The sequence below is a fragment of the Poecilia reticulata genome, chromosome 11 (assembly GCF_904066995.2).
Source record: "Poecilia reticulata chromosome 11, P_reticulata-male-v2, whole genome shotgun sequence".
Taxonomy (NCBI): Eukaryota; Metazoa; Chordata; class Actinopteri; order Cyprinodontiformes; family Poeciliidae; genus Poecilia; species Poecilia reticulata.
The window spans coordinates 27451685-27463702 of record NC_088840.1 but is presented as its reverse complement, the minus strand read 5'-3'; the positions used below and the strand labels follow the sequence as shown (position 1 = coordinate 27463702).

General features: G+C 38.7%; 1 protein-coding gene across 1 annotated transcript in view; it reads right to left on the bottom strand.

Moving 5' to 3' along the window:
* atp1a3a (ATPase Na+/K+ transporting subunit alpha 3a) overlaps positions 1-8459 on the bottom strand; it is a 32801-nt gene extending 24342 nt beyond the window's left edge. The window contains exon 1 of the mRNA XM_008422837.3: positions 8040-8459. Coding sequence (XP_008421059.1) covers positions 8040-8045 — 6 coding nt within the window. The 5' untranslated portion in view covers positions 8046-8459. The remainder of the gene's footprint in view (positions 1-8039) is intronic.
* Between the last annotated feature and the right edge of the window lie 3559 nt (positions 8460-12018).

Sequence of the window (12018 nt, the reverse complement as noted above, 5' to 3'; positions counted from 1 at the left end):
TGAACCGCCAGCAGAGCGCCTAGTACCCCTAACACTGGGCCTAGCAGGTTTTCTGGAGGAAACTCTGCTCTGTATGCACTGATGCCTATTCTCAGTAATTGTCAGGGACAGAAAGTTCTGATGAGGACTCTCCTCCTTTCTGTCCCACATTTAAAACAACCCAAAATGTGTATCTCTAACAAACTGAGCACAGACAGTAAAGAAAAAGGGCTACAGAGTGGTGCAGTTGGTAGCACCTTTGCTTTGCAGCAACAACCTCGTGTTCGGATCCTGACTTGAGGTTTTTCTGCGTGGAATTTGCAGGTTCTCCTTCTGCATGTGTGGGTTGCCACAGTCAGACTGTTAGCCTAAACACTTACTCCAAATTGACCTTAGGACACCTTACTGAGGAAACCATGTGTACATAATTGTATGTCTTGTGTAGAGTGGTGACCTGTCGAGGGTGTACCCTGCCTCCTCAATAGCTAGAGATGAACACCAGCCCCCTGACACCGTGCAAAAATAAGCTCGTATAAACAGTGAATGGATGTAAAAATAAATGAGCAATCAGGTTCTGGGATGACTTCTTCTGACACTCTTCCCACCAAAATTATCTCAAATCTACAAACCTCTTCAAGAATATTTCTTAATCTCATAAATTACCATAAAGCTGAACGGAGGAAGGATCTGATGATGTAAAATACTTTTCAGTCCGAGAAGTCTGTTTACATGCTCAGGAAAGACGACAAATGAGGAGAAACAATCTTTTTTCTCAAGAAACTGAGCAAACTGTTCAAAAGTTCCTACACTTTAAGACTTAAAAACCACACTCGGGAACATGAAGAATCCTTGTATTCATCTGTTCTGCTGGTGAACTGTATCCAGACCAGCATGTTTTATTTCTGAGCCGAGTCTGAGGAAAACTGGATTATCTTTTTAATCTGCAGAAATCAGGGGTCAAATGTTGACGTCAGACAGAAATATTTTATGGCCATACCTCAGTTTGGGCAAACGGGAGTTTGAAAAGATAACAATCCACTACCAGCAAAACCCTTATCAGGTCTTTACATCAGCGGATACAGTAACAGCAGCCTTGTTGGTGAAGTATCTGCCAGCTGGCACAGATTCAGCTGGTATTTAACCCATTTTTCAACCTAATCTGATGATGTTCCAGTGATCAGAACGTCACGCTGCTGGCTCTGAGTCTGAATGGAGGCTCCTGTCAGTGTAGCCCTGAGAGCAGAGTAGTAGCTCCGGTTGTGCCACATTAAATAGATCATAGTTCTGCACGCAAAAAGAAATGGATTACCACACAGCTCAGCGAACTGACTGCCCTAGAAAATATTGAAGGACTGCTTGTTAAACACACACAGGCAATAGCATAAGAGGGATTCTTCATCATCAGCGCCTCCCTGAGCCCTCCCAGTTTGTTTACACTCTCCTCCCTCCATCTGCTTCGATCAAGGCTCTCTTCCACTCATCTGCACTGAGGTTCAAACTGGAGGAAGCCGTCTGGACCATAAAAAATGACAACTGTGCTTATTTTTTGCAACCTGTGCTTTTAAGAGATAAAATCTTCAAGATTTATTTGTGTAAAATATTCTTCATCAATAGCCATTGCATTTCTTTCAGTGTGGCACAACTAACAATAACATGGAAATAAATGTGTTCATGATGAGTAGGGTTGTAACAATTCATTGAATGAGTAGAGGACCTAAATATTTAAAAATGATCTGACTTAAAGCTTTGTTAAACTGTGTTTTACTATTTAGTGCTCTGTCTTCTGGCCAGATGATTATTTTTGTTGTGCAATGCTCCAATGAGGTGTTGACTAGAAGCACACTTAAAGTTTAACTAGCTCAGTCCACTGCATAATAAAATTGGCATTTCACATCAACATGTCTTCCACAATGCAGCACCTCAGCAGGAAACATTAAACCTTAATAAGATGAGCTAGTTGTAGTCTAACTTCTGAACCTTATTTTCTTTCTTTGCTCACCAGTCTGAACTACCTCCTCCTCCATTTAAACTTCAGTAAATACATTAACATATCTTTACATTTTGTATTCTTGCTCAGTTTTCTCTGTGCTTTATGATCTAAATTCTAGAAAACATCCACTATGTGCATAAAGCTCATTTGTGGCTGCTAACAGGTGAGGTTTTTTGTTCCCTTTCGAAGAGACAAACTTATCTGTAACTGCTAGAACAATATATTTTCCTATATATGTAGAGCATGCACAGAAAAACATATTGCATGTGCTTGCTGATCAAGAAGAATAATGATGTAAAAAAATAAAAAACAAAAATATTTTATAACAAAAACTTTTTCATACTTCAAACTTTAGACTGACAGCGAAGTATAATATAAAAGGCATTCGATTTTAGATTGCTTTTTAATTGTTAAGGTAATGTGAAATATTTTATTTCTCAGTTTTTCCACTTATACAGTGCTCCAATTTTCCACTGCGGGCAACTGTGGCTGTGTGGATAGAGTAGTCGTCTTGCAATTGGAAGGTTGTAGGTTTGATTCCAGCTTCCCCCCCTGCCACGTGTCGATGTGCCCTTGGGCAAGGCACTTAAATTGCCTACTGATCTGCGTATATGGGTGAGTGTGACTCTAGTGTAAAGTGCTTTGAGTGATCAGAAATGATTGGAGAAGCTCTAAGTTCACTTACTTAAGTTTTTTCACACTTGAGACTAAGATGTTTGAATTGTACAGTATTTTAAACAATTAAATGTGTTGAAAAAAACTATTGTTTTTTACTAGCATTTTCTCTTTAACTAGCTTAGGAAGCTACTACAGAACAGGACAATGTCTAATTCAATTATTCGATTAATCGTCAGATTCCTCAAATTGCTCGATAACTAAAATAATCAGCCCTACTGATGCCATCAAATTCCAATTGCTTGATCTACATTTTCGAAGCAACATCCAATAAAAATTAAAAATTTTAATGCTTGAAGTCACTAGTTAAGTAGGAGGCCACATTAAAAGTGTGAAAAGGTCATCCATCCATCCATCCAATTTCTTGCACCCTTGTCCCTCAGTGGGGTCGGGAGGGTTGCTGGTGCCCATCTCCAGCTAACGTTTCGGGCGAGAGGCGGGGTTCACCCTGGACAGGTCGTCAGTCTGTCACAGGGCAACACAGAGATACACAGGACAAACAACCACGCACACACACACTCACACCTAGGGGCAATTTGGAAAGGCCAATTAACCTGACAGTCATGTTTTTGGACTATGGGAGGAAACCGGAATACCCGGAGAAAACCCACACATGCACAGGGAGATCATGCAAACTCCATGCAGAAAAACTGGGGCCGGGAATCGAACCCAGAACCTTCTTGCTGCAAGGCAACAGCTCTACCAACTGCGCCACCCTGTAAAAAGGTTATATTTAGGCTTTTAAGTAATACTATTTTTTTCCCATCATGAAAAGATATTCCAGAAGGCATAGGGACGTTTTGGAAAACCTCAACATCAGTTTGCTGTTAAACAGGAAACGGAGTCAAATGAGTCACACGGCCTTTCATAAACTGTTCACTGCACTGAGAGCAGAATCAGTGACATTGGTGATCAACAATGGGTGATTTGCAGTTGTACAGATCAATGTAGTTTCTTACACTCTGCCTCACAGATGGAAACTACAGAGGGTCCTGAGGCTCAGAGTGAGTATTAATGAAATATTGACTGACTGCAGCAATTACACAACAAATTATATGAACAAAAGAGCATCCACTATTTGACATTATGACTTCTGCCTATGACTGAATAGTTTGTCCTCAAGTTGCCAAAAAAACTGAGGATGTGCTGGACTGTCTGACATGTGCATGTTGACAAAGAGTCTACCTAATGAGCAAAATGCTTAGGAGCCAAATTAGCACTGCATTAAATATTAAAGAGAAGGTTTTCCCAGCACAAAATCTCAGCTGAACCAGAGGAAAATTTAGTTCAGTGAATATTTTAAATTGTAAATTTCCTTTAAATAGGTAAATTCAAAGTAAACATTTCCACCTCAAATTCAACAGCAAAATCTATAAGATTTCTCAGTTTAAAATAAATTGCTTTTATACATCTGCTGCAAAATGAATATAGATAACCAAAGATTTAGACAAGCTATGCCACTGATTTCACCTTTCACATCAAAACTATGTTTATCTGGTGCTTCATTTATCAAACAAACATTTATTAAAACAAAATTTATTCAAAATGTTCAAATAAGAAAAAGATGAAGTGTTATCCTGTTATTTTTGTCCCAACTATCACTGCTGTAGTTAAGCCCAAATTATCATTAATTATTTGTACCCTCAGCAGAATTTTTTAAACTAATCTGTGAATTTCAGTAATCTTTCCTCTGACAGGAAGTAACATAATGCTTTGGAGAGGCCCACACAAAGTCCAAACTTGAATTTAATGGAGAACCTATGTAGGGGCCAAAAGATTAGGGTGATGGCCAGGAGGCCTTCCAACCTCAAATCTCCGAGCTCAACGACTTGGAAACATGCCAAAGTCTGATTAGGATTTTTGTGATGATGATTACTGATGTATTTTAGTAAATCCTTAAAATAAAAATATGGAACATAAGTGAATGAGTATGAGAACAACTGACTGGATTAGAGAACATGGAATGTCTGAACATGACAGAAATGTAGAAACGTCCGTTTTCAGCAGCACACCCTCACATTAGATCTGTCTGACCATCACCTCTCAGGTTTACAGAGGAGGAACCGAAAAAGAGCAACACTCACCCAATCTACATCCAATAGATCTGCAGCAAATGTGATTCTATCATAACGTCATGAACCTAAATCTCAAAGAAATGTTTTCAGCAACATTTTTCTTATTTGTGCCACACAAAAATGTGTCATTTCAAAAGGCATAGTGGGGTCCATGAGTGTATTTAAATTATGAGCATGAAAAATTAAATATGCCAAAAACAGTTCAACTAGGAGAATATCAGAATTAAATGGCTCCTTGTGTAGCTGTTGACTTGGCTGTAATTGGCAGCTTTTGGGAAAGTTTTGCTGAAGCTACCCATTCCAGTGAAGCTGTGATTTTTACAGTTTTTTAAATATTAATATAAGAATTATCAGGCAAAATTCTTTTCAAACTAAGAGTTGGTTTTATGAGTGTGGTATAGATATCAGAGGAAGCAAACCTTCAATTTTTCTGATCCAAAGAGCCATTTTTGCCCTCAGTCCACCTACATCTTGCTTAGAGCCACCGATTACCTGACCTTTTGAAAAAAGGTACTGGTAAAGTCAATATTAGCTATCCGTGTTTAAGAACATTAGTTGATTCTTTATCATTTTTAGCCAAAGTCATAAAAACCTTTGGGAGACACGTCACAGACTCCCTGTAATAAGGACAGAGTTATGAATCCATTAGATGTGTCATTAAAACAAATAATTTAAGTGAATGGTCTTTAAGGTCTGGAGTTGTCTAATATCAGAAAATATAAAACTGACATAATATGATATCAGTCATTTGCTTAGGAACAGCAGCTCAGTTCTCATTCTATAGCCTGGGCTGATCAGTACAAGGTGGCTGCAAAGCTAATGACAATTAGCCCTGTCTTTGAGGAAGACTAATATACTATGTATAGAACATAATGTAATATGTTATCAAACATATTTTGTATAAGCTTACAACATAAAAAAGTAGGAATGGATTGAAATGGCATTTGTTATGAACTGAAGTGACCTGGTGGGTGAGTCTGTCAGTCAGCCCTCTCTGTCAGCAGAGCAAAACGGGACAGTGGCTGATTTTCAGACCCATGCAGAGGAGGATAGGATTGGCAGATGAGATCAGTTTCTTGGATCATAGATCTCCCAAAATTAAGGAAATAAGAGCTGATTTATTTAAGATAGCTAGGCCACACAAGAAAATGTTGAATGTGTTACTTTTAGGTTGGTTTGACTCTCACGGCCTGGCAGTTGCTGCTTAATAGCTGAAACTACTGAAGATGGAAACATGGTGGTATTATAGATGAGCAAAGTGAAACTCTGCCCAGTTGTTAAACGACTTTGCCTTTTGTGTTGTTCAATTTTACACTTTATGGGTATAATTTTTAAATATTTTATTAAAAAATGAACATCACCAATCAAGTAAGTTGATGACTAGTGAGGAATTTGCCTATTGAATGGTGATTTATTTATCTACAGTGGTACAATGGAACACCTCAGAGCCACTGCTGCCTGATGTCTGTCCACATACAGACTTTTATTTGTATGTGATAACAATCTGATTAACATTGATAATAATCTGAATTTGTGATTGCCATAAGAGCAGATTATCCAGAGGAGTGCTACAGCATTAACCCTTGGCTTCACCATGTATGGATGACAGAGTCAAATTAAGTTTAGCTGCTTTGGAAACTAACCCTCCCTCTGGTCTCCATCTGACTCCATGACAGCCCATTTTACTTGCATCTCCTCTCTCACTCCATTCATCCGACAGTAAATCAGAGAACATGGGAGTTTCCCCTCCACCCCCCATGAGCTAACAAACCACTCTCCCCTCCTCCACCTCCTGCTCTTTGACGAAGTAGCCAGAGTTGTGTGTGGTGTCCCCCTCAGGCAGTCTAGTGGACATGGTTACAAACCGTGACCGAGCAGCGGCGATACTCTGCTCTAGTCTTCTCTTATCCCAACCCTCTATAGCTGGATATGGAGCACAACAGAAAGCTCTTAAGGGTTCACAGAGTTCCCTACACTATATATTCTTGCTAGTCTAATTCTGATTTATCAGAATACAAGGAAATTCTGAATAATGACCAGTCAGAATCAGGAAAAAAATGTACCTCATAAAAACAGCATGAAAAGTGATTTCATAAAGCCTAACTTTGGGTCTGGATCAAGCCTCAGTGCGGTTTCATTAGGCATCGGGGATAAAACGAGACGATGATGGCTACCCTCAATGAGAGCTTCTTCCTCTGGGACCCATCAGTCAACATGTTTAGGAGCGTGGGGGTTTAGAGGGAGGATTATCACTGCTGAGGAACCATTTTGACGCACTTGTCCGTATTGGATACCCAAAGCTCAATTGTTGCTTTGTTACCCTTCAGTAAACCCAGCCTCATCCATGGCAGCAGCATCATACCTGCTCTATTATGTAATGTGTAAATGAGTTAGTACTAAATGGCGTTTGGGGAAATGAAAAGGGAAACAAACCAGAGGCAACACCCTCAGCTGAGAAGGGTTGCACATTTAGGCATCTGTGTAATTTTATGAATTTTTCTGCTTTAAGGAGAACAACTGAAAAGAAAACTCTGTATGGGTCTACAGCCGATCAGGCAGGAAAGACTAAACTCGGCAGCTTGCAGGTTACATATTAGTCCATAACTGTGCTTTTGCACATTTATTATCTCGGACTATGCGAGATATTCAATTCTGGCTTGTTTTTGTGAACGCGTCTGCCTTTTAGTTCGTGACCAATCGCGTCGAGCTAAAAGCGCAAGCACTAGACAACGTATTTGGCCTGTTCTTAACCCCAAGTTGCTTTTTATATCGCATAAAAACAACCCAGAGCACCTCTGATGACCTAAATGAGGCGACAGGCTGTGTGAAACACAAACGCCCTGTTTGGATGTGGAGTAAATGTACCTGAGCTTCAGCCTGTCTCCCTAGGTGAGAATGGAGACTCCTGCATTTAACGTGTCATTTAGGTGAGACTGAAATAAGGCTGCTTCAGTATGGATGAGTCAGAAAGCTGCAGCATATTCTCCACAAAAATAAAATGAGTAAAAATGAGTCCAGGCAATCCATGCATCCCCCACTTTCATCCCACTTAATCCCCGTTTTCATCGTTGCACCCACTGATTTGGTGTTATAAACAGCAGATACCTAATGTAATGACTTTTCTGAGAGGAATTAGATCCGTTTGACTGCATTACACTTTTAATAGCTAACCGGCCGTGTTCAATGTCATTCTAACATCACACCTTCATTCATTTTAACCCTTTCATCTGCAGACTCACCTTTTAACATAGTCGAATCTGTGCCGAAAAGCCGACATTTTTGCAGCGGAAAACCAAAGTAGCATAAATAATGTTTCTTACCCCCATTGTTGCGCTGTCAGTCGGTTCTCCTCCAAAGACGATCTCAGACTTGATTCAACCAGAATATCTGGATTTTAAGACCAGAAGATGAAACTGAATTAAAAGGAGAAAAAAAACGAGCAACTCTCTTAAAATGTCGTCTGTAAGCTACCGTTAGATAAAACTGTACTGTGAGAAATCCGTTAACTGGCTAAAAGAGAATCCTGCAAACTGACATTTGTGTGAGGATTTAACACAAGGTACACTGACAAGGCAACGTCTCATTAAACACCTCGACAAAAAGCTTCACCCTCATTCAAAGGGAGATTTAAAAAAATAGCTCGTTATAATTTTTTCGGTGTAAAATATTGAAATTAATCGCAGCCGTTGGTGACAGTTCACCAACCGTCTCCCCGCGAGGCGAAAATGATGCCGGTGGAAAGTAGAGCCGGCCAGCAGCCTTCTCTCTCCCTCTCGGATGCCGTCTCCCTCCGAGGCTGCACGCAGACCGCCGTGACAGCCAAAGACCTCATCTCCCGTCAACCATAACTCTCCGCAAAGTAAATAGTTCCCAAAATAACTCGCAAAGTTAATTCTATTAAGTGGAAAGTTTTCCAATTTAATTGAGTTATAGCATTATTTATATAACATTAACTCCGATTTGACATGTTTAAAAACTGTTATCTCAGAACACAGCTATTTTGTCATCAGTAGTGTGTCTGGATTGACTGTATACCTGACAGTATTGCATAAATAAATACATTTATCAAATATAATTAAATTGTGATCTTTGTGGAACCAGTTAAAATTAATTCTAATGCAGAGTTAATAGCTTAGTCATTTTGAAGTTACAATCACAAACGTCAATGTATTTTTTTTTTTCATTAGATATTTTCACTCTGGATAAAAAGGTGTTTAAATAACTGTGGTATGTATGTCAATGTCTTACAAAAACTACATCAAATTCTTGTCAATTTTTATGCACACATTGTCCAGTATGCTGAATCGATCAACTATAATAGCTAAAATAAAACTAAGTAAAAAAGAACAAAGTCCAAAGAAAAATCAAATATTACAGGAAAAACTGGCCTGCTTGGAAGCAAAAATAATGAGAAATAAAGAATGATTGTGTTTTGCACAATGCTTTATCCCCCTTGGAAACTTTGATTAGATTATAATCTGATTTGCTGAATTAATCAGTAGGCACCTATCGGAGAAACCCTTGTCAACATTACATTTTCATTACTCTAAAAGGACATTTACAGAACATTCACTGAAATTAAGAAGAATTTAAAGCTTCTGTCCTGTATTTATAATTCAGTACAAATTGACTTTTTTTTTAATCCAGTGTTTCATAGATGCTTCTTAAATTGTGGTTTATTGACATCACTTCTGAGCAGAACTAAAGCTTTATTTATTGATGCATATCTGCAACTTGCGTGGCATATTTGCCCTGGAAGGGCAAAGGAGGAAGCAAAACAGCAAAAGAAAATAGCTGGAAGAAGGTAAATTCAAAGAAATGAATCAGATCAATTTAACTTGGCCAAAACTCAAGCACAAGTGGAATAAAATAAATCACAATACAAGCTGGAAATAATGTCATAATCACAGTCTGTTGTAACAACATTACATAACAGATTGTTTCTGTGCTCATCACCTGCTGTGGAAGATTGCATACAATTAGAGACCCTAATGCACCAAGAGGAGCTGCTGACATTTATGCATAAATATATATTAAGCTACCTTGATACAGGAGATTAAATGATACCAAGCGAGGTGTCTTAAAAATCTTTTAGTATTTCATCATATAGGAGCATATTATTCAGTCATTTTTAAGCATGCATGCTGCTGTGAAAATGTCTGGATGTGATTGTCTGCAGGCATTTCTGTGTCCAGGTAGGATCGATACTCTATCATCACACCTGGTTTCTGCGCTGCTCAGTCATCCATCAAACAAAAACAATCTTTTTACCCGGGATGTTCCAGAAATAGAAAATGGAAATATTGTGTCAGTAGTGTGCTGGGGTTTTTTTCTTACAAAAGAAATGTATAAAAATGTGATAGTTGGCAAAGTAAAATTTCTTTATATACAGGAATTATACCAGCAGATTTAGCTGAACTGATCCATAAACATTAGGAATAAAACAGTGATCGTATTTTGTGAACGGACATTAACTACAGGTGCACCTCACTAATTAAAGAGTTAATGTATTTCATAATGCCAATTCAAAAATAATAAATGCTATAGTTAGTAAGCAATAATCCATCCATTTTCTTTCACCCTTGTCCCTCAGTGGGGTCGGGAGGGTTGCTGGTGCCTCTCCAGCTAATGTTCCGGGCGAGAGGCGGGGTCACCCTGGACAGGTCGCCAGTCTGTCACAGGGCAACACAGAGACACACAACCATGCACACACACACTCACACCTAGGGGCAATTTAGACAGACCAATTAACCCAACAGTCATGTTTTTGGACTGTGGGAGGAAACCGGAGTACCCGGAGAAAACGCACGCATGCACAGGGAGAACATGCAGACTCCATCCAGAAAGACCCCAGGCCGGGAATTGAACCCAGAACCTTGCTGCAAGGCAACAGCTCTACCAACTGCGCCTCTGTGCAGCCCAGTAAGCAATAATATTTTTTTATTTTTGCAAATATTGTTTTCAGCTGTTCCTTTCACTATGTCGGTCCGGTGCACATTTTCGCAAAAAGTAAAATAATCCAAGAAATTTCAAAAGACTGTAACCAGTCTTTTAAAAGACTGGTTTACAAACGAGAAAGGAGCCAGAATGTAAGATAATACATTCACACTCATTGGTCTCTAAATTTCCATTCCTCAGCTTCCTCCTCCTCTCCTGCACCTCATCTTCCTCCAGCCATTCGATCCTCCTCTTTACTTTCCTCTCACAACCGCAGCCACTCTTGCATGTCTCCAGCTGTCAGGATGTGTCAGAACAATGGAGGCAGCACTTCTCAAACCAGAAATATTACAGTAAACCTTTCCTCTCTTGCAATCTGTAATGACTGGTTGGAACAAGGGAGATTTTTGAAAGTGTTGAAAGCAGGACTGAATGTAGTTAGATGTCAAGTTTATGTTTCCATGAAAACAACAACGCTTATTTTTTATTTTTACACAGTTCAGGGGTAATATACATTTCCTAAAAAAAGTTTTGTCTGTGTAAATGGCATAAGGTTCCGTTTGTTTCAGGGAAGTGCTTCGAAAAATAAACAAGCGCTTTAAAAAGGTATTTGAAGGCAAATTTATTAAAGTTTCGTAGTTTATATGGTTTTTGTGTTTTAAATGTGATGATTCATGACCTTTGACCACGGTTGCAACAGGTTTATGAGAGAAGCTCAGATCTCCTAGTGGTTTCCCTCCCAGGCTTTTTCTGTTTGAATTTAGAAGCATTTCCAGAGCAGAAGTAATAAATGTATTTTTTATTGCTCTGTAGAAACCCTTCTGATTCAGAGCTAGCAGAGTGTAAAGAAAAATGAATCAAATTTTACAACATTACATAAAAAAACACTATAAACCTTCAGCTGGTAAGACTATTGTGGGGGGAAACGGTTTAAGATCACCTAAAAAGACATTTTAGCACTAAAAGGTTTTATGACAGATGGGTTTAATACCACAAACACATTCCAGTATTCTATTATTTTTTGAAAATTGATGTTTTTATGGAGTGAATTCTCAGAAAACCTGAGTTATACCAGTTACATAGAGACTCCTCTCGTTTTAGGCATTTAAACTGCAGTTTATGTCAAAATGTCTCTGGATGGTTTTGAATGTACAGTAATTTGTTGTCCACGTTTTGTCAGGAAACAGTTGGATTGATTTATCTAAGAAACCTGATTGGACGGCATGTTTAAGAACGTGAAAATGTTTTAAAACAAACAGGATTTAAAAAAAAATCTACAAAAAGGTTATTAAAAAGCTCTAATGTTTAATGATTTTCATATTCTGTAACATTTGCCTTTTCCTCGTTGTTTCTGGTGGTGCA